This window comes from Kryptolebias marmoratus, linkage group LG22, assembly GCF_001649575.2.
Source record: "Kryptolebias marmoratus isolate JLee-2015 linkage group LG22, ASM164957v2, whole genome shotgun sequence".
In the NCBI taxonomy this organism is placed as follows: domain Eukaryota; kingdom Metazoa; phylum Chordata; class Actinopteri; order Cyprinodontiformes; family Rivulidae; genus Kryptolebias; species Kryptolebias marmoratus.
Genome location: NC_051451.1, coordinates 19,509,786 through 19,533,073, shown reverse-complemented (window position 1 = coordinate 19,533,073; position 23,288 = coordinate 19,509,786). Strand labels below are relative to the sequence as shown.

The following is a 23,288-nucleotide window of genomic DNA, read 5'->3' as shown; positions in this document are numbered from 1 at the left end:
GGATGCACTTCCTTTACACACACACAAACAGAAACGCAAACACGCAATCCCAAAAACATACAGAACTGTAGTGCATCCAAACACCTAAATAAGAACAACACAGACATGCAGCTGAATGTTGACCATTGTAGGAATGCTAAGATTTTGCTATTGCTGCAAAGCCAAAGCACTAATCTATCTCAAAATCATAAAAAATAATACTGCAACTTTAATTGTACTCCAAATGTGACACCTGATGCTAATTAGGGCTTGTATTTTTGCCAGAAAAGGCTGAAAATGTTATAACGCCCACACTGCAGTTTCTATTTCAAAGAAAATCAATTAACAATGTAACCTGTACATGTCTTTAAAACAAAAACTTACCTTGGTACTTACAAATCAAAAGCTCTAGCTCAGTTGTCTCTTTTCAGTTTCCTCAGTAAACCTTGGCCACTCTTCCTGCCAGCACCTCTATGACACACCCTGAGCACATCTCCAGTCACACATGCTGCATTGCTTGTCTGCAGCTCAGCGCTGAGCATGTTTCAAACGTGCACATACAGCAGAGACAAAAACTGCAGATTTCAGCCCCACAAACACACCATCAGAAGGTGCTGCAGCCACTTCACACACGGACAGATGTTCACAGCTACAATCTACTCGGTGTAAATGAAAGTCTGCATCGCCGTTACTATAACAACTTTCCTCCAGACTGTCCCCCCTCTCGGCTTCACCGCCTCCCTTTCTGCTTTCACTGCAGCCCAAACCCTCCCTTCTCTAGCTCTCTTTTACTTGCTTTTCTTCAAACACTCACCTTTGCTGATTTTGCTGCTAATACTGCTGTCTCTGCTTTTTTCAGCTTCTCCCTCTCGCCCATCTCTACTACATCTCTATTATTTTTCCTCACACTGTACATGTCCAGAGCTCGTGTCAGTAGAAAGCTTGCCATCCAGCTGTCAACATATTTTATCCACCTCTCTTTCTCTCTTCACTTCGATTGATCTACCTTCTCTTTTCACCCATTCTTGTCTCCCCCTTTATCTTCTTCTGTTTCCTTTAACTCATCTGTAAAAATCCAATCAGTAAATCAGTAAAGAGCAGTCATCCATTAGGCGAGTCAGTCTGTCAGCTACATGACATGCATGCCAGTGATACTAACTCCATTTAATAAATTAGCTTTTCTGTTTTTTTCCCCTTCATACTTACAGGTTTCCATTTTCATCAACTTACAATGTCTCCCTCCCCTGGTCTATTAGACAAAAGCAGGCCAGGGATGACAATGTCTTCAACGTAACTTCTGAGGCTTCAGCAGGACCCAACTGTGGTTCAGTACTACCATTTGTATATGGGGTGCTGCCAAGTTGAAAGGTGAGGTTTAGTGTTAGCTGAGACTGGGAGACTGGATGCTTAAGAATAATAACAGCTCAGCAACTTACAATTTATTCTAGTAGTAGAACAATTTAAAAACGAAAGCTACAAGAAGGGACAGGGCTCTGCTGTGAATCTGGGGAGATCACGCAAAAATACTGATAAACAGTGAAGCAATATAGAAGAAACAGTGCAGAATTGGTGAGGCTATGTAGTTACTGAACAATGACTGAGATCTGTGAGCTGCTAAAAAACAAACACACACACTAGCTCTAATAAACTGTAGCCCTTGCTTGCACTGGCCCAATAGTATCTACTGACTAATGCTCTGCAAGTATCTAACAAAGCCCTTGAATAGCAGCAAACCTATGAGCACAGTTTGACTCATGCTCACAAGAAAACTCTACCAGCAGGAAACTCCAGCTGAGTGCTCGCAGGTAAAGGTAAAAGATGAACAGAAGACAGAAATTTACAGACTTCTCAAATCTTATTGAAGTATTGATGGCAACAAAGACAATTTAAAGGAGATACCCATGATGAACTACGACAAAACACTATTATTGTGAGAGAACCAGAATAAGAGAACCAAGTGACAAAGAAAAAAAGAATCCACATTCATTTATAAAAGACCAAACTTTACCTTTGAGTCTTTTGAGATGGACCGGCACATCGCTCTTGATGCTCTTGCTGTCGTCTTCTGTCGACTCGCTGCGCATCAGCGTGGGGTCATTATGAGCCAGCCAATCAGCCACCTTGCTCTCAGATGCCATCATCGCGGCTTGCAGCGTGCTCAGGTCCTTGCTTCCTGCGCTGCCACTTCCTGCTCCGCTCTTCTTGGAGCGAGACCTGTGGTGATCGGCTGTGAACTTTGACACGTGGTCTTTAATGGTGACTTTCCCCGGAGAGGTGTTGTCAAACTCTATGGTGAAGGAGGCGTGACCTTGAGCTGTGGAGCAGACAGTGCAGAAGTATTGTGTTATCTCAACAGCCTAAAGTGGTACGAATATTACTAAGAGAAAAAGTCTTAAATAACAGACCCCTTTCCTTTAAAGGCACACTACGCACATAACTAAAAAGGCTAACTGATTCAGAAAAGAATCAGAAAAAATATGTAAATAGAATTTTTATTTTACCTGTAGTGACGTGGCCGTGAGAGGGTCCATCTTCGGTGTCCTTGGTGGGAATTTCATGGATGCCATTATTTGCCACGTGACCTTCCTTGGAAGGAACCTCGTAATAACTAGAATCAAGAGCAGTCGATGCATGAAGGCCACCTTCTTTAGCTTTCTCTCCTCGACGGGCCTCTTTGCTCTCTAAGTTTGGAAAACAACAACAACAACAAAATGTTCAATAAAGAAATGTACATTTGGATATTTTGCTTGTTCAAAGACGGGTTCAGGCTACATAAGAATAAAAAAGATACACATTGCAAATACAGCATGTATGCAAAACAGTCTCGTTCAGAATACTGTAGTGGTACTGTTAATGAGTCATGAGAATATTTTTGGACAGGGGAGAATGCAGCAGCAGTATTTTGAGTCTACTAATCACACATAACATCATGTCCACTGACATTGCTTGTATCCTTAACAACAAAATGTTTCCTGACCAAAACTTGCAACATGGCACTCGTATTACTTTGACATTTGACACCTACCTAAACAGAAGACCAATCATAACCTTCAGATAGCAACAGCATTTCCTACAGTACGTATCAGACCCCTGAGGACCCCTGTGATGTTCTTTCTTTAAGCCATGACTGGTAAAAGCTGCTTTGTAGTAGAAGAAAGTCTTTAATCATTTGTTATATCTGATCTGTGGATTTTTTCCCATCTAAATGCTGGAGTGTCAAACATGAATATCAAAAGTAATGAATAATAAAGAAAGGTCAAACCAATAGAAATTTCAGGTTTGCCTTTTTCATTTGTCACACAAAAGAAATCCTTTAAAACCTCCATTGGGGCCTGACAATGTGGAGTATTTTTCTCCCATTTATTCATATTAACCAGATCCTCTGAGGGATCTGATTATGATAAATGATTCTTTCAAAAAAAATAAAAGGTGCCATCTGCTTCATCTAGGGGAGAAAATCTAGGAACATATGGCAATCAGTAAATAAAAGCAGTCTGTGCAGAGGCTGTCTGTGCAGAATGTAATCATTCTAAAAAAAAAAACCCAGTGGATTTCTTGTGATTTTTTATACTTAAAATTTGACAGTGCCTCTTAAGGATTTAAGAGACAAAGTAGGATTTTTGCAAGAAGCGAATGTCTGAATTAAAAGCCTTATTTTCCACTTCACTGCCTTCAAGTCAGCTTAGTAAAAGAAAAGGAAATCTCTGACATGATTAGCGGATGCCAAGATAAGCTGTTAGGCAGCTTGAAGATTTAGAACATGGATGAAATTCTGAAAAAATACCAGGTACTTGAAGGATTCTTATAATTTTACAGACAATACACAAACAAAACAAAATGGAATATTCTGTTTTTATATAACAGTGTTTTGTTTTTTGCTTCCATCTGTAACAGAAGTAAGATAATTGTGCTACATTCCTTTTGGCAATGATGCTCTAGTTTTGTTTTGCAAATCCTTCTCTTTTACAACAGATCACCTTTACCCTAAGCCTTAGGCTTAAACACAGTGTTTCCACAATCACTGGTAAATGTGTAAGCAATTCTGATTTTTGCTATGACAAAAAAAAAAATGCCCCGATTAGGATTATATCATAAACTTTAAGCCTTTGTTGTGTTATCAGCATTTGTACTTCTATCCTCTCACTCTGGCAGCTTCAGCGGTTTCTATGTGAAACGTATAAACAAAGACCGCATTACACTACAACTGTTTACTCCATCTTTAAAACTGACAACCCAACTAAGCTTCCTCTTTCACACATGAGTAATCAAAGTGTCAAAGTATCTGCGTCCACATAAATCTCAAGACTCATCTGGGAAATGCCCATCCATCCATTACCCGCCTTTCCATGAAGGATCGTGGGGGATTCGTGCCCATCTCCAGCGGTCGTTGTGTGACAGAGAGGCAGGGTACACTCTGGATGGGTCACGAGTCCTTCACAGGGCTACACGAAACAGAAAACCATTCATACTCTCATTCACACCTAGTGACAGTTTATAGTTGTCTGCTCGTGAATTTTGAGGAGTAGATTATCTAGTTTAAAGCCATTATTATACAGACCAAACAGCTCAAACTAAAGATGAACATGTTGAAGAACTTTTTATTGGCTTATCAACCACTTACAAAACATAATTTTACATATTCACCTTTTTTTGTTTATCCTAGACCATACTGCAACACCAAGTACAGCATCTTGCAGATTTCTAAAATATATCTGCGTTCCATAAATCTTCTAAAAGCACCTGCTGTAAAAAGGTGGCAATTTAACTTAAAACACCGATTACTCAGTTTAACTTCTTAAGAGCTAAAGAGAGTAAACTGACTGAATAGATCTTAAAAGAGCAAAAACCAGTAAAGCGCATGCAAAGTAAGTGGATGTCAGACTAATACTGTACAAAGCTGACACAAATTGAAAGCCCTTTACCAGCTACATTATCCAAAGTACACGGATTTGAGAGCAATACTTGCCAGCGTATTAGCCAACAGTTGCTGCTGTGTACAGAGTGGTCTGTTTGGAAGCTGTGTGTGTGTGTTGGGAGAAAAGAGCGAGCTGGTGCAATGGCGTAACTTAATCAGGTTTAATGACAATACATGAGAAGGGGGGTAGGGGGTAGTGAAAACACAGCCTTTGTATTCAGAAAGAGAAAAGAACACACACCAAACTTAACTGCCATGGAAAAAAAAAACTAAACAGAAACAGAATCGCTTCTCGTTCTCTTTCACTTCCCCATGACTCTTATATCAACTGTGAACTGTGCAAATTAAAAACACACACATACTGATAAGACCTCTTTTTAACGCCGAGCTTCGTGCCAAGTACCCAAATAAACTGCAACACCCCTGGCACAAGCTGCTTCACAAAACAAACCCAACATTACATCACCAATTCAACAGTGGTTCTTCTAAAATGTAATCCTGCAACAGGGCAAAGTGCCTTTCACTTACCCACTTCCATGGCTGAAGTAGCCAAACCCATTTGTCTAAGATTTTGGAAAGCTTTATAGGGTTTCAAATCATCCAAACCTTCTAATAGCAATCCAAAAGAAAAAATACTTAGCAAAAAAATCAACAAAGTGAAACGAATGCTACAACACAGACAATCTCAAACTAAACCACAAGAGCTGGAAAACAAAGTCTCCATTTTCAGGGTGGTGAAGATGCTGCCAGACTACCCCTCCAGATGTGGGCAGAGATTTGAGGAGGCTTCAGTCTGCTCTTGTGTTTGTGTTATGATTAACCTCCCCCCACTCCTTCTGACTACGATGCTCCACTAAACCAGCCTGGCACAGACTGATTTTGCTTCACTGAACTGTTTTACTATTGGCGTAGGCTGTAATCCTGTTAACGAGACCTCCCCTCACTCCATCCAGTTCTCGGGTCACTCAGTATACACACAAACAAACCGACAGATACGCATACAGGCTCTGAATAAAAAAAAACCTTTGTGTGCACTTGGATGTACAATCTTACTGCCGTCACTATACAGAAACAGTGAAAACATTCTGTCCTCAAATACTTAAAATATAATTTACTCCCAGGGTAAACTACTATAACTAATTTTTTTCAATCAAATTTATCTACAGTATGAATGATAAACAACCTTATCCCTTTAGCTTGCATTGTAACCACACAGTTGACTTGATTTGCTGCTTTACTGCTGAATTTAAAACTTTGAAAACCTATCTTTTGCAGTTTTTTTTCTCATTCACCTCATTGACTAGTGTATAGAACACTGATTACATCCAGTAGGTGACGCTGCTGTGTATAAATATCGCTAGAAAAAAAGTGCCTTGGTCCAGCACAGCTCCTCAGAAATCTCACAGAGTGAGAGCAAACATCCATATAAAAGAAAGATCTTTTTTTCACATCACATAACATTTTAGACCCTTTAACAATCATGTTTTTGTTGAAGGAAATAATTTTGACAAGAAAAAAACCCATCTATAGTTTCTTAAAAAACAGGGTTGAATGCTTGGTTGACTTGCCAGTTTACGGATGTAAACAACCTGATTCAAGTCGCTAGTTTCTCATTTTGTACACATTTTCTAACCATTGCCACTCCTTCAGTTTGTAAGCTACACAGTCATAATATACATTTAATTATTTACTTGTCAGGATTCATGATGTGTACATATCTAAGCTGTGGTTTTCATACTTTTTGCTGTCTGAAGCCACTCGTGCAGATCTGGATAGCAGATAATAGTGCTAACTATTTGAATGCTGAGCACTGTTTCTGATATTTATATTGCATGTCTCCCTCTCCCTCTAGCTCACTCACACACATACTAACACACACAAAACTAGCTAGATGGGTAAATTTAGGTAACTGATGAACATTTGTAAAGAGAGGTGTTATTGTTGTATTTGCTGCAGTTATGTTTTAGTAACTAAACGGGCAAATAAATCAGCTGGTTGACCTTCATATCTGTTTCCTGATTGAGTAATCGGAAAAATGAAACCAGAAATGTCACTTAACAAAGAGGCAGGAACATACTTCTATCAAAAAATACTTTTTTTTAATTTGCAAATGTATTTTTTAGAGTGAAAATCAAAGGGGAAATTGTTGGTTCAGAGTATTACAGCATGTTTAAGTCTAGTAACAAACTGATTAATCCCAGTGATTATTTTCCGTTTTGAAATAATCTGCATCGGTCATTTATTCAACGGATTATTTCATGAGATTGGCCCAGAAAATGACTGCAGATTACAACCAATATTGTCAGTGTGTCTGCTGTAAAATATTGCGCTTATCTTTATTATTTTGTAAAGAAGTGCAGTACAGATCTACTTAAACAAAACAATGAAAACAACACTGTGTCATGTACATGTGAGGTAATGTTTTGAGTATTAATGCTGTTTTTATAAAATAGAAAACAAAACCCAGCAAAGACCAGATTAGAATTAGGTATTGGCCTTCAGCCACTCTGCTTTGTAAGTAATCAACATATGGGTTAAATCCCAATTAAAGGGGAAATATGAAAGATATTGCTTTTTATCCTTGAGCACTCATTTGGGTGTTTGAAGTGACTAACAACTCCAAAACTGCAGCTGGACTGCAGACGCATTTGAGAAGAAAAAAAAAAGGAAACCAAAGAGGCTTTAAAGCCTCTTCAGGTACAGTCAGCTCTCCTCTCACCACCGTGAACATTTGAGAAAAAAAATTCTTATCAATATCTTGTGGTGTGTGCTAGTGTGAGCTCTCAGGCTGAGTACTGCAGGGACTCTTGTTTGGTAATATCAAGCATCAAGTGTTATTATGAGTAATCTGTACCCATATTTATGTTTACCTAATAGAGCGTCACTTAGCAGACTTAAAAGAGGACACATATTGTGTAAAATGAGAATGAAGTGCAGTTAGGTAGCTCACCCTAGCCTTTAAAACAGCTGCTAAAAACAGTGAGCTATCGTTTATCTTTCACTTTCTGTACAACGGTGAAGCTAAAGTCTGGAATCATTATCATTTCGGAGCGTCCTACCTGAAATGGAGCTGTCGTGCTTTTTGGATGAGGATGACTTGGTTTCCTGTTTGAAAGAATTCTCATCATCTGCATCTTCATCCCCCCACCAAGAGGGCTGGCCATACAGAGGGGTCCCACGAGGCAGCGCGGTGACGTCCCCTGGGATGGATACACATAGAGACACATGTTGACGACACCGTGCACAAGATGCACAATACAACAAACAAGCGTTTGCTATAGACTTTACCTACTCATGTAGCACTCAAAACAACAGTTTACTCAATCACCATGTAAATTATGCGTTATTTTTTTCTAGTCAAAAACACAAACCTATTTACAGGCTTATTCTGCACTTTCTTTTATAAATTACAAGCAATGTAAATGAAAGAGGAACATGGGACAAACACCCTGTGCTCACTTATTTACAAACCTGAGTAAAGAAAGGAAAGGAAAACTAACTGAGAAAGGGAAATGACACGCTTCCAAAGTCCTTAGGAGAATTTGACTCAGCATGTAGCATCTTAATACACTTTTTAAAGCAAAGCCACATCCAATCCTAAGTTATTTTTTTGCCTGCTTGTCTTTTAAATGCCTCTGTACTGAGCTGTGAAAGTTAAATCACAGTCATCAGTGTAATTATACACAATCATGCCAAACTGGAGGCAGGAAGTTGGACCCTCATGGAGAAGGTCTGCTTACCACAAGGTGTAATATCTACACGTGGCTTGGCATGATGGCAGTAACACAGCAGAGTTACACATGTGCCTGGCAGATGGAGTGACATGCAGATTGGTGTTCTGATGCTTGTTTGGATCCAATAGTGCAAATGTATGTGTGGAAGTAAACATCTTGTAATTTTAGAAAAGCAGAAATGTCATATGGTTTAACGTGATGCAGTCACTCTAATACTGTCACTGATTAATATAAAAGAAGAAGAAAAAAAACCCACAAGCTTCATATGACCTTATTGTAAGAACTGGAGATTAACAAGGGCTTTTGCTACTTCCCCTGCCTGGCCAGTGATGTTTGTTATTAGGTGCATCCTCAGATCTAAACTGCCTTTATGATTAAACAGAATAAATGCATGCTGATGTGGTAGTAGCCCTCCCCTAATGACCATCTCCACCCCCTGCTGGTCTCAGATAAAAGCCCGCTATTTAATTTAAATATATTCAGTCTGAGAAATGTGGTCCCTTCAGAAAGAGAATGGTTAGTAAAACAAATTAAATACAGCACGTCTCATGTGTCAAAACAAAAACCACCATTAGTCTCAGTGCTTTTGTGCCCGAATGAAATCTGTCATTTCTGTCCCTCCAGTCCTTTTGGGGATGAACATCATTTCAGAATTTGACTTGAAGGTATTTTCCTACACTTTGAGATACAATAAAGAAGTATTATCTTATGAAAGCTCAGTAAATTCAAAGTTGAAGGAAAAAGACACATAAAAGACCCCCCCCACCCCACCCATCCCTCTGTCTCTCACCTCCTATCCTCTCATCTGCTTTGTGACACTCAGTCGGTTTAGCTGACGGTTCTTTAGAGGAAGCGACTCCATCTGTTAGTCTGATCTCTCCAGACTTGGTGGTGCTGCTGCTGCTGGGTGACTTTGGTGTTTTTGTTGGGGTCTTGGTAGGAGATTTGCTTGTTATTGTGTTTGTAGAGGTTTCACCATTGGATGGCTTCTTGCTAAGCTGCAGTCCACTGGTAAACTTCTCATGCTGAAAGAAGATGTGGGAAAAAATAATAATTATATATATATATATATATATATATATATATATATATATAAAGAAATGCAAATTGTGTTACAAAGCTGTGTTTGTAATTTAATACATCAATGAGCACAGGTTATTTGTTCTCACCTTTAAAGCCTCTTCAGGTACAGTCAGCTCTCCTCTCACCACCGTGAACAGATTGGTATGTAAGACAATAAAGTTAAGGAAATACTAGAAACAATATCACAATACAAGGTGATGTGTTTGGATGTGAACATTATTTAAAAAAAAATAAAGACACATGAGAACTTTAGGGCTTTAAATCTGTTATGGTTATTAGATACAAAATATAATACTGGGATTTTGGTCGAGGTCAGTTTAGCTCCTCACGAAGTAATGAGAATAATGAGCCCACTGAAAATTTGAACGTTTTTGAGATAAGATGAAAAAAGTGAAAGGATATCATATCCAAACCTCAGCTTGTCCTCCAACTTCAGAGTGATATACATCTGTTCCTGAATGCGGACATCATTGACAAAAGTCTGGAGAGGAAAACAAAAATTCCATCAAATATTACATTTGCTTAAGATAAACAAACTTTAGGGCTGCAACAAAATTATCTTTACACTATTAATAAATTTACTAATAATCATTGGTGATTTTGTTGAGTAAGTTTGCAACTTGATTTAAGTTTAAGAATTTTTTTGTATCTGTAAATTAATTTTCCGTTGGTCACAAAAGCCGGTTTGGATTTTAGCTCGAAAGCTCTGTGCAAAGTTTTAGGAAACAGCGATGGTGAGTCAACAAGTTCATAGTTTTTAAAAAAAAAAACAACTAAAGTGAGTCATAAAGAAAGGCCCAATAAAACATGTGTTTCTCTTTTGGTCAGTAGGTTTGGTTTCCTTTTTTTCTTCTCCCACACTCATTCACTTGTCTTTGTACTACACAGCTCTGGGTTTCAGAGATCCAGTTTCACTCTCCTGTAAATGAACTTCTACGCATTTGCGCCGCTGTTGTAATAAAACATTCCTGTCTTCTCTCTAGCAAGATGGAATCACAGCAGCTTAACAATTTATCAGGGAAATGCTTTTGGTCAGAGAGCGATTAGTAGCACTGCCCGAACCTCGACATAGCCACTGACTCAGCAGCAGAAAACTTCCTCTAAATCCAGCCAAAGAAGCTGGATGGTTGATGACACAGTAGGAAGTGACTCTGGCTTCCTGTCTGAGCGCTGGAGAGGATGTGAGGGATGTTGTGCATATGTCTCTAATATGGTGGGCTCTGACTGTGTACGGATTACTACACATGACTAACGCCATGTGGCCACTGAAACCAAGTTTTATAGAACTACAATGTAAAAAAAAAGGGAAAATGTAGGAATTCAAATGTGCTTCTCACGGTTACAAAATGCCCTCTTAAATTACACATATGTGTTTGCAGTGTAAAGTTTACATACCAGTCATCTTATCGGTCATGATTCCGAATGTTCCTATTAATGCCTTTTAAAGAAACTATTTCATGGTCATTTAAAGGTTTTAGTTTTTATTTTTGGGATCTAAGTTGTATAATTTTTCTTGTAACCTGAAATGCCCCTGCCAGGAGCTTTAAGTTTCTGTTTCTACAAGGCACAACCCTGGGATCAAAAACTGAGCTGGGATTCTTTGTTATCCTTCTAGCTTGTAGGCAAACATTATGCCCTAGTGTTTACTGGTGATGTTAAGGAAAAGAACAAAAGTGCTATTTTCTATCTGGCTTCTTTTCAGTCTGTTTTATTTTGCTTTCATCTTGTTAAGCATATTCTTCTTTTCTCAGTTTCATTTTTCTGTTCTCTCCTGTCGCTTGATCTTTTTTATTCTTTTGTTACCTGTCTCTGTTTGGGACTTTTCCACATTGATACCTACTCCATTCAGGCTCCCCAGGTCCTTGACTTTGTGTTTATCAGTCCCGGACTCGTAGTTGATGACTGCGTGCTGCTTGTCGACGCTACGAGACTTTACAGGAAAACATAAACAGACGTGGAACATTAATTCAGCAGATGCAGTGAGGACCTTTGCTATACAAGCTGATGTCTAATCATTAAAATCAGATGTCACTACTGGATATTTTACAAAGAAAAATATTAGCTGTTCTATAACAAAAGCTCTACTCTTTGCATATATGAGACATGCTGTATTTAAGCTTCCTACTGTCACCTTCACATTCATGCACAATGGTACACACACCAGTAATACTCTGAAACAGACAAAGGAAAGCAGTGGACGAATAAAAGACTGGAGGCAAAATATTGATTCTCTGCAGCTAGAGAATATGAGCCCATCAGCTGCTTTGAGGATGAATGGTTTTCAGAACAAACTCTGCAGCCTTTTTGCTTTTATCATGCGAGCCTCAAATGGAAAAATGTTGTCGAATTTGGTAAAAATTGTCTATTGTGCATTTAAGGCCACTGAGCTGAAAACACAGAGAAGAATGCAATGGCACTGACTGACAAACATTTTTTTTTTACAGTCTTGAGGCTGGTCTAAAAAAAAAAAAGTCTGTTGTTTGGGTTAGTGGGTTTATTACGTTGAGGTCAGTCAAAGCCGATTCTGGGAACTGATTCTCAATTTCAGTCATGGCTCCGTGACTTTTTACTTTAAGTCGAGTCCTTCTTGTTTAAAAGAGCATGCTGAAGTAAAGGAAAATTAAGTCGAGGATGAAAACAGAAGCAACTTGAAAGAGCATACACTGAAACAGATAACTTTAGATCAAACACAAAAGAAACCAGCTGAGCTGCCTGTTTCACCTCAAGCTGCAGGAGACAGGTTTCATGCTATTACACAGATAAACTGCTGACAAACAACATGTGTGCAGAAGAACAGAAAGGCACAAAACAGATGTTGCTCAGCGTTTCTAAAAAGTAAACGTGACAACTTTTCTAAACGATCACATACAGAAAGTTTGCTTCTGTGGGTTAGTCATATGGAAACACACACAGAAACATCTGCGCGCACACTCAGACGTAAACACACTGGTAAAAAGTTAAACTATGAGACAAAATTAAATCTCAGAGGCAAAAAGCAATCACCTTACTAATTTTTAAAGTGCATTTATTTCTACCTAAAAGAACACTTCATGATTTCCATGGGAACGATAAAGACCATGTTCCTGCTTTTAACAAGATCCTTCCTGTTTCTTTTAATATAAGTTTGCGTCACAAGGCCATAGTTTAAGAATAATCAGTGGTAGTTGTTTAAAATATGAAATTAGATCATCACTATCAAGTAGCTGTGCTCATGCACCTATACATTTCTTTTTAAACCCGATGCTCTGTCTGTGAGTCCATGTGTGTGTTTTGGTTGGAACATGACGGAGCAGACTGTTATATGTTGAGCCATGTGATGAAGCCTTGGATTACTGAAGCTGTCACATGAGTATCAACTGCAAGCCGCTTTGCAAAAACACGAACGGCTGAAAATGTCTTCAACTTGTACAATTTCTCAAAGATTCACGAGAGCACACACACACACAGAAACATATACAGAAGCAGTAAACACTCAAAGAAACAAGATTTATTACAAATTTAATAATGTTTAGGAGCCTGAAGTCTTGAAAAAACAGTCTTGGAAGAAGATTTAAACTAACCAGGAAACTAATATAAACGGTGAAATCAGAAAAATAAAAAGCCGACGTGGCCAACTTTACGAAACAGTGCTGCTGTCTGTGTTTGTAAAATACTGTCATAGATTATGATGAGTTTTTAGGTTACCACTGAAACACTGTGTACACTTCGACATCAAGAGTATAGAATACAGTGAACGGATAATAGCTAAGAAGTCTTGACCAGCTTGGGAGAAGTTGTTATGAGTAAAAGTTTGACGATCAGATTTTTAGACAATTACTGGGACCAGTAAAAACTTTTACTCTTATTAATGTTGCTGCAGCCTGAGGATGCACTCTCTGTCCAAACGACTGACTCAGTCTGATAAAATATAACTCAAGAGGTATCTGCCCCACTTTCTATTATTAGCACGGTGTCCAGAGGTAAACATGAGCGTCCACGTGGTCTGTATGGATGTATGCACAGCTGCACACACACACACACACACATGCAGACACACTGGAAAAACAGCAGAATGAGCAAAGAGGAGCTGTTTTGTAGCCTCATTAGTCCAAATATCTTTTGAAATCCACAAATAAAGGAGATTGTAAGTTTGCAGCTGAGGTAAAGTCGATACCTTAACATATAAAATAAACCCTTTTAATCTCTTGTGATGACATGAGCCAGCAGAGGAGTGTGTGAGGCCTTCTCACCTGTAGCATGAGCTCGCAGTCGTCTCGGCCAACAAAGATCATTTCCCGGGGGAGTCGGTGGCGAGTTCCCCCGCTGCTCACCAGGAACCAGGAGGTCACACTCATCTCTGCACCCCGCTGCTGCCTCTCGTACACACCTCCTGAGACAAAAGGTTAAACAGAATCTGTAGCTCCAAAAACACAATGTTTCTGTTTGCTCAATCTCAGTTATGACAATCAGATGAAACTTGCTTTACAGTTGTGATTGTGACCACGGAGTTCCTTAAAATAAACCGGCTGATAAGACTTGTTTGGTTAAAAGTGCTTACACAGTGATATTTACAAGAAGAGAAAAATTAATAAAGCAATTCCGTTTTCAGAGGGAAAACATGTCCTGACCGGTCAGGGACTAACTGGACATTTGAAAAAGTTTAAAACATCCTGACTGAGCTGCTTTTCATATTTTAAAAAAATCTATTTTTTTCATAAAAATACTTTTAGATAGTAAATTCTACTACATGCCTCTGGTCCAGGTAGCTCACAGCTGATAGTCCACTGACACCAGAACACAGCTAGGCCATCCTGAAAAAGATGATAAAGGAAAAAGACATCTCATGTTAAATGTTTCTTTACTTCATGACATCATTTGAATAAACATTTAAAGGAAAACAGGATGAAGAAGACAGTAGAATCAGTGTCAGAGAGTAACCACTGATGGATGTACGAAAGGAAAAAAAAAAGAAAAAAACTCTTTCTTGCTTTATTTTGTTTTGGTCACGGGGGGAAATGGGTTAAGTGGGCAGTCTTGCAATGTGATGCCTCTGTCTAAGTCTAGAAATAAACATTAGGCTGGCCAGTGAGGTACATCCTCCCCTTCCCTCTGCCCGCTCTGATGATTGCCAGATGTTAGAGGAGGAAGTGATGTAGGAATGTTGGCGGCCGACCCATCAAAATTTTTCTTTTCCCTCCTCCCCCCCTCCTCCCCTTCGATGTACTTCAGATGAGCTGAAAAGGAGGTCACAGGCAGCGCCTCTGGCTTTCAAACTGCCCGGGCTTGAAAGAACTAAATAAAGCGGATCCAACCGCCGCGCAGGTGACGTGGTGGTGTCGCTTTCTAAATGGCTGTGCAGCTTTTTAAAATCTTTGGTTTAACAACTGGTAGAGTGATCAGCGCGCGACTGCTGATGTGTCCGACTGACCTAAGTGGGCGTAAAATTCACAATTAAATTTTCCATACTGTCACGAGATACCAAGAGATCATTCTGAGAGCCAGTTTTACAGCCTTTTTCATTTGTTTTCACTTTTATGTTTGGGCTTGCCAAACTTTGTAACATTATTGATTTTTAAATTTAAACATAACTTTTAGAGCTTTTCTCAGTAATTTCCACTTCTACTACAATAACAAGAGGTCTCACTCGTGTGTACAAAGTGTCAAGAAAAACCCCATCAGAGAAAGAATTAAAGATTATTAAGCTAAGCTCTTGCTCACTTGACCTCTTAAGAAGTCAGTAAATCAACTCAATAATCTCCTGAGTAACGTTTTAATCAGCTGCACACCTCAGCTCCTTGCATGATGAGGCTGGGAACGTGACTGAGTCAACAGCTGTCTCTAATGGAAAACGGATCAGCTTTTCACCACAGCGACCTCACAGAATATTTGAGAAATTGTATATGCTGAGAAAGAAAATTCAGCTAGGAATTTTTGGAGAAAGGAGTAGGACAGTTTGATGCAGCTAAACTGGAAAGGAACATTTAATTTTCCTGACATCCTGATTATATGCATCCTGTGCTTTGTCAGGAGATATATAAATTTTTTCTTTTTCACAAATTCACAGCAAAACTCTACTCGTACGACATCAATGTGTGTTTCGAGGCAATGGAATGACCCATTAGGCTCGCCAAACACAGCAACAGCTTTGGCATCGCACCACAATTATGTGTGGTTTCCCTCCCGACTGTAACCAAACCATTAGAGAGCTCTCTCTCTAAATAACGACTGCACACTCGCCTGCAGAAAGCAAGGTTAGGAAGGCTGCGGCCGAGGAGCTCAGATATGATGCATACCATCCTTTATGGTGCCATTAAAACAACCTCTGACAGTCGCACATGAAAGACGTGGCACAGACGGAGAAATGCAGAGGAAGGTCTAATGAAGGAGACACAGCTGTGAGGGGAATGCAGTCTGCTTCAAATTTGCTCTCATAGTATTAATATCAACGTGTAACTCATTCAAAAAAGATGGCACAATCACGCTAATTCAATTTACTGCTTAATGAAACTCCAATGAAGAGCAGCCAAGGTAAAAACGAGGACAGATTTTTTGTATTTCTGATCATTTTCCTTTTGAGTTTGATCGTCTGAAATATGAAGCAAGAGGGGGGGGGGGAGTTAAATGTTTGCCTCAGAATCGTGGGTGGCATTACAAATGTTCACTCCTTAGACACTCGCAGCGACGCGGAGTTTATCATCATAATTCCAGTTCGCATTCTGCTCTTTCGGCAACATTCTTGCTGGGGCTAATAAGGAGAAATGGTGACCTCATGCTACTGGGAGGAATTTCCCAGCCTCCAGAACTGCACTAACGCTATCTCTCCAGTCACCCCACACACACACAAACAGCAATGAGGAATGAAAGAGCAGGATTATTCCAAGATGACTGAATTCTTTGTTTGTAGGAGATAGCAGTGGAGAGACAGGGAGAATGTAAAACACTTCTGGTTGAAGACACTCATCTTTGCGTCCTCTGCATGTGTCCAATAACTTTTTCTACTTTCTGCAACTAGTCAAATATTCATGTGACAATTAAAAAAAGACTAAGCAAGTGGCACTGTGACTGTTCATTATAATGGAGGGATCAGGGATGATAAGTAAGAGGGGATGATTATAAAGCAGACAAGGATCATCAGATTTATCAGCCATAACTCATCATTCTTACAGCTACAGTATGTTTCTGTTGTCCAGTTTGAAGTTATATAAACTGCCTTCTGCTGTTTTAAACATTTCAAATCCCCTTCCCTCCAGTTTTAAACCAGCCAATCGCAAACACCAGCTGAAGAACAGGAAGTGACGTGGGCATTTATGGTCAGCAGCTAATATGCGTCCTGCTGCAGCGCAGACCACGTAGCATCTGGCCGGAGTATCACAGGATGATGCAACAGCTGGGAAGCGATCAGAAGTGCTTCGCTGCCCGGCGCGCACATCACAGCTCCGAACTTTAATCGATTCCACAGCATTGACAGGTGACCACGTGTGCTGTACGCTAACAAAACGAAAAGTAAGAAACCAGTAAAAGGGAGTTAACTAGGGAGGCAGCGATGGATGAGCACAAAGAGACAACTCATTCTCTAGTCATGCTTTTTTCCACATGATCTTATGATTAGAGCCATACTTAGATCCAGTAAGGGTGGGGTTGGCTGCCTGCACTGAAATATGTTACCGTAGCTACATTAAAAAGTAGTAGTATTTAAATAATAAAACAGAATTCACTACGTGCAGTTATACTGTCGTTTGTCATTATCTACAATCTGGCCAAACAATAACTGCATCACACTGAAGTCCAATTATCAAGATAATAACACAATACAGGGCCTTTTTTTTTTTTTTTACATAGAGACCTTCGAGTGTACAAACCCTGAGGGCTACAATCCACAGGTTTAAGAGGAGACAGTAAGCCCCGGACATGCAGACAAAGGAGACTCTCATCCCCAGCGGCTCTCCTACAGATTTACAGACATGAAAGTGAACAGCATCCATTGTTCCTCCTTAAACCAGACAAAGAAATAATATCCATGGTTTTTCTATGATCTGTACCACTTCCTAGACAACATTTTATCAATTATATGAGCTATGTTTTGTTCGGTCTCGAGGTTTAAACATTTTTTGAAATGATTTTTCTTTATTCCTCCTTCAAAATCCTACCTAACAGCTTAAAAGCAGGGAAATTTCAAGGCGCTTGAAAGGTTATTTTGTGATAAGAGTCTAAAAATGGACTACTTTTGAAATGAGTTGGATATCAAATGTGAGTAACCTTCACGTCAGCTTGATATAATGTTTGAAATAAACTGGCCTTTTTTTTATTTTCACTTATGAAGTACAGCCGGGGAATGGCAAAAACTCTTTAGCCGAATTAGTTATTTTGATGCAACCTAACAATGAACCTTGTTTAAACCGTTTCCTATCGATTTTAAACTCTGCATGACATTTGAGCATCCACAATGTAGATGTCTTTATTAACGCTCATTCGGCAGCTTGCCACTGAGTGAAGTTTGGCTGTATATCTTGGATAAGCAGGGGGTCTGATTTTCTGAAAAAGCTCTTACAGTCCTTCCAAAAAGCCAAAAACTCTCATAAATTTTCCTCAAAAAATACTGATTTTGGACTCTTCAAACACCCTCCCAGCTTTGTTCCAAATGCCAGGAAAATACCTTTCTGATGTTCTACATTTCAAATTTTTATGTGGGAGGACCCCCAGACCCCCCTTGGTCGATCACCTCGAGCCTTCGACGCTTGGCTCTGGGCTTCAACCAGTGGATGGTCAGCCTCCTTCTTTTTTCTGAACAGCCTCCTACTCCTGAAACCTTTGAACCCACTGGATAAGGATGCTCATTCAGCCTCTGAACTCTTGTAGACCCAAAGAAGGATTTACCAAAAATGATCTATTTCAGACCACACAAAAAGAAAACAAGATCAACAGCACTGTTTCAATTCTTGAATTAGTTTAACGTCCAAGAACGACACAACAAATGACAGGGAGAAATAATGTGATTCCTTTGCTGAATCAGCTCATGTTGCTGTCTAAATCTGAAATTTTCAATGAGAAAATGTTCCACCTAAACATTAAATGAAAAATAAAACCAAAAGGTGCCAAAGGAAGACAATCCATCATGCAACAAAACATGACATTTAAACAAAGATCTTAATTATTGCTGCTACTCCAAAAATGTACGCAACACTAATCTGCAGGATCAAACCATTATGGAGAGATAATTAATCATTATGGCATCAGTAAATGCCACAAGTCAGCAAAAATGTTTATCTATTTTTAGCTTTACGTATGATAGCAGGGATAGTGCATGCAGCAAGGTTGTGAAAAATAAAACTGTCAAATGCAGCAAAAAAAAAAAAGACCATATGGTGCAGAAAAGCGGCCACACGCATCACATGAACAGTTGGCGAGAAAAAGCTAACAAGCAAACACCTCCATTATGCCAGCATGGGTCCTCCTCGCTTCATTGTTATTACCAAATACAACCCCCCACACCCGGTCTTAAGACTTAAACCCACACGCTCTGTCACCCATGTGTTCAGACCGCCCTGCAGACCTGCACATGGATTCTCACAGCGCAGAGATGCTGTCAGTTCTGAGGGAACAACATGAATAAAGAAATAAAGAAGGAGCATGAAACCGGGCATGATGGGCGGAAATAGTTTTTTTTTTCTGAACTAGCACTTGTAATGTTAAAGAGATCATAAAAAAAATGTACCGTCAATAATCCACAAGAATAATGACGCACATGCCCTGCAGACAGTGCAGTCACTGTGCGTGATTCATTCCCTGAAAGATATGTGCACAGCTTTGCTCATAAAAACAGACTGAAAGATGCAAACGAGCGGAGGCAGAGTTCTCAATGAGCCACTTAGACTGAAGAATAATTGGGATAAAGCAACATGCAAAATAAATTACAGGTAATATAATTACAAGACATTTTATTGTCTTAAATTTTAGAAACATTATCCGTATCTCTTGCCTTGATGTGTATTCTGAATTCATACCCTGACATCGTACTGACTTTAATGGTAATAAACCATTTTGCTCACTAAATGGTAGTTAAATGTGTTAATACGTTAACATTGATGTGTACCCTTGAATAAGACTTTTCCAGAACATTAGGTATACATTTGCTCTGCTGAGTGTACTCGTGGCCCTGCTCGGCCCCTGCTGAGCTCATAATGACCGACTCGTGGCCCTTCAACGGAAACATTAGTCTTTGAGCAACCCCGCCATGATGATTATGGCATCGTCCAGAGCAAATGGCCTTGGTAGCAGATACAAATCGTGAACTCTTTCGTATTGAAATCGCCACTCAGGAGGTACAAAACAAAACTGTCAGCATAACAAGACAATCAAGGGCTGGGAGAGGGGAAGATTGGAAAATAGAGACAAATCAAGATCAATATCTGCTGTGGAAAGAACAGCACATAATGAAGGGAACTCAGAGGGGAGTACAGTATGTTACACCCCAAAACAGATGTGTTAGGTTGGTCTGTTTGGGTTTTCATTTTGAGAAGCTAATTGTGGAAAAAAAAACTCTGGCACACCCCTGATGTTCCATAACAAGGGAGAGGTGGATGATCATGTTGCTCCATGCTTTCTCTTGTTTTCTGTCATCAGTTTTTAAACCTTAATATGTATTTATTTACCTCCTTTCGTTCCTTGTCCGACTCCCAGAAGCTATCTGACTCTCATAGCCCTATTACAGCTCCCTGGCAGATTACAGAAGTGAGATTTATTGCTATTTTTAGCCCAAAGACTCTTTGCTACGGCATGTTTTTTAAAATGTCTTGAACAGAATGAAACAAACTCAGCCATCAAGGTCCAAGCTGAGTTGTTTTCAGTCACAAATAATGCTTTCTTACCACTGAAGTAAAATGAATTCACTTCCTAAACTTCCTACTTTACACAATGGCCACGGTGGGCAGGTGGGACAATAGTCCCCAAAGACATCCTGAATCCCAGCTAAAAGCTGTAACAGAGAATGAAACGTCAGAAGAAAAACATTGCTCTTGGGGCAACAGACTGACTCGTGACTGCTGGCATAACTGAAAACGAAAGGCGGACTTTCATCCGATCTGTTCAAAGTTAATAGTCATCTTATAAACTGACCAAGCAGCTGCTGACAACAACAACAACAATTTAGGAATGAGTATGACCAACTGTGCAGCGGTCAAAGAGAGACGCAAGTCGAGCTTGTTGCCGTTTCCTCTTGGAGAGCGCAGAAACCGTCCTGTGACACTGACACAGTTTTTCTGTTTTTTCTTTTTTATTAATGCAACCGTCTGTGGAGCAAACCAAACTGCCAGCAGCCACACATGCAGAGAGGAATCTAAAGGAGGTAGTGAGGAAAAAAAAGGGGCAGGAGCTAAACCAGCCTGGGTGGCACCATTTGCATCTTTTCAAACACCTGAATAAATCCTACAGCTGAGGAAGAACGCTCTTCCACTCTCCGAGTACACAGCAGTTTTTGTTTGTGAACAACTCATTTTGAACCTATTCTGACCAGTCCAGTTGTTATGCATCGACCTTTCCAATTTTGACTCAGTCCAGATCAAGCAAACTGTTAGTTCATCACAAAACAATCCCACCGGGTAAGATGGCACTGCTTAGATTTCATTCAACTCGTTTTTTGTTTTTTTTTGGTTTATTAAAAATTACTTCCATGAGACAACATCACCATTGAAGCTATTTTTGATTATTTAAAGCAGGTATCTAAAAAAAATGTATTTCCAAAGTTTGACATCTGGAGTGATAATGGGTGCAAAAATCAAAGTGAGCACAAAGAGAGCGGATGTAGGCCCCACCAAAACAAAGCCTCAACACACAAAATGAGGAGGGGGGTGTCCAAACATAGGCAAACAGCTTGCATTTGTGATAAATACTGAACTGCCTGTTTATAAATTAACACTATATGTGTAGACTTAAAGAGGGCCTCGGGGTTAGCCTTGTTTTTTCCACACCAAAAAAAAAAGATAAACAAAGCGCTGAATGTGTGAACGACCTTCATTGATGCTCCAGAAGGATGCAGAAAATAGAAAAAGGAGCAGAGTGTGGTATTGACCTGGATAAAACCGGCGAGCGCATAGCACAAAAAGAAAAAAACAAACAAACAAACAAAAAAAAAACGTGTCCGGTGTTTTAATAAAAAGCAGCAGCAAAAACAGAAAGTGGGGAGTCTGGGTCGCAGCAGGACATGTCATGCCGCAGCTCACAATAGTAGCCATCCAGTTAGCCGGCGGAGCCAAGCCGCTACTTTCAGGGCAGCGAAAACGTCTGCACTCGTTTCCAAAAAGGCGTATGAGGTTTGAAAATACAAGCAGCTTCGCAATATGTCACCACAAAGTATTTGCGAATTACAATTCAAACCCTGTGACATCAGGAAAGCAGAAAACCGTCTCTTTCTATTTTTTTCTCTCTCTCTGCCCCGTAAACTTCACCTAAACGGTCCAATGCCGAGCTCAAATCTACTTTTAAGGTAGATATCATGCTGTTTTCTAAACGAAACCGAGGTTTAGCCGTGACTTACCCTTTTCTTTTTTGCTGTTTTTTCTGTTGTGTGCCGCTGTTGAGGGTGTGTGTGTGTGCGGAGCCCAGCCCTGCCTTCGCAGCTCCAGCCTTCCCTTCCTCCGTTGCTCGGCAATAAGGTACTCCCTGCGAAATAACGGCGGAGCGCGTGGAAGTGGAAAAGAGGCGAACTGCTGGTTCCGGTCACAACCTTCAGAATAAAAGCCACAAACAAAGGGGCGAAAACATGATGCAGTGTCAGATCTTGTTCCTTATGGTTTAGTCACATAACTGAGAACTGTTAATCCAGACCACTCAAAAGAACTACAAGGTTTGGCTACCTGCAAGCAAAATTACTGGTGGTTTAAAAAGTCTGCGAGGTAGTCTAAGTTAGAAAAAGGTGTAAATATGGATAAATACAGATACATCTGAGCTCCTGCTAGCATTGAAAATAATGTTGAGATGAGCAATTTATTGGACATACAACTGACTGGACCTTGAAGCCCATTTCCGCCACTAAAAAACAAAACATGTTAAACAGTATCATATATTAATGAGTTTTGAAGTCACAATTATGAGATACATAGTTATAATTATGAGAATTTAAAAATAATAATAACTCAATATTGAAAAAATCCTTATTGTGATTTTATCAGTGCAAAAAAATCATACTATTAAGTAAACAAAACATTTTCTGTTTATTGTGTGCTACAAAACCACAAAAGCTGGAAGATGTAAATAACAGACTTTTTACCCTCAAAAGTGAAATAGTTTTGTCCTTTAAAAGCTGATATAATCTGGGTTTTATTATGTGGATCTTATCTGCATATGACACAAGACAAAAAAATAAATCAAACAAATGTTTAGAGGGTTTGCTTTTAAAATGTGTTATGGTTTGACTTTCTAAGCTGAAATAAATAGGGGATTATGACTGAAGAGTTGCACAGAAAATCCCCAACAGATGGTAGTGCATGTAGTTGACATCACTGTGCCCAAACTGACTGACTCAGATGATCACTGTGGACGCTTCCCTGTCGAGGTTCTAAAACGCAGCTTTTATTTTGAAGGTAACCGTCGTGATTTCCGCTGTT

The 23,288-nt window shown here is 39.6% G+C and overlaps 1 protein-coding gene across 8 annotated transcripts in view; it reads right to left on the bottom strand.

Annotated features, from left to right (window-relative positions):
• cep170aa (centrosomal protein 170Aa) overlaps positions 1 to 22,337 on the bottom strand; it is a 35,239-nt gene extending 12,902 nt beyond the window's left edge. For all 8 annotated transcript variants that reach the window (XM_017431241.3, XM_017431285.3, XM_017431268.3 and 5 more), the window contains exons 1-10: positions 22,220 to 22,337; positions 14,442 to 14,501; positions 13,941 to 14,080; positions 11,552 to 11,641; positions 10,114 to 10,192; positions 9,798 to 9,856; positions 9,419 to 9,653; positions 7,954 to 8,094; positions 2,481 to 2,660; positions 1,988 to 2,293 (exon numbers count right to left, since the gene is read on the bottom strand). In XM_017431241.3, coding sequence (XP_017286730.1) covers positions 1,988 to 2,293; positions 2,481 to 2,660; positions 7,954 to 8,094; positions 9,419 to 9,653; positions 9,798 to 9,856; positions 10,114 to 10,192; positions 11,552 to 11,641; positions 13,941 to 14,045 — 1,195 coding nt within the window. In that variant the 5' untranslated portion in view covers positions 14,046 to 14,080; positions 14,442 to 14,501; positions 22,220 to 22,337. The remainder of the gene's footprint in view (positions 1 to 1,987; positions 2,294 to 2,480; positions 2,661 to 7,953; positions 8,095 to 9,418; positions 9,654 to 9,797; positions 9,857 to 10,113; positions 10,193 to 11,551; positions 11,642 to 13,940; positions 14,081 to 14,441; positions 14,502 to 22,219) is intronic.
• Between the last annotated feature and the right edge of the window lie 951 nt (positions 22,338 to 23,288).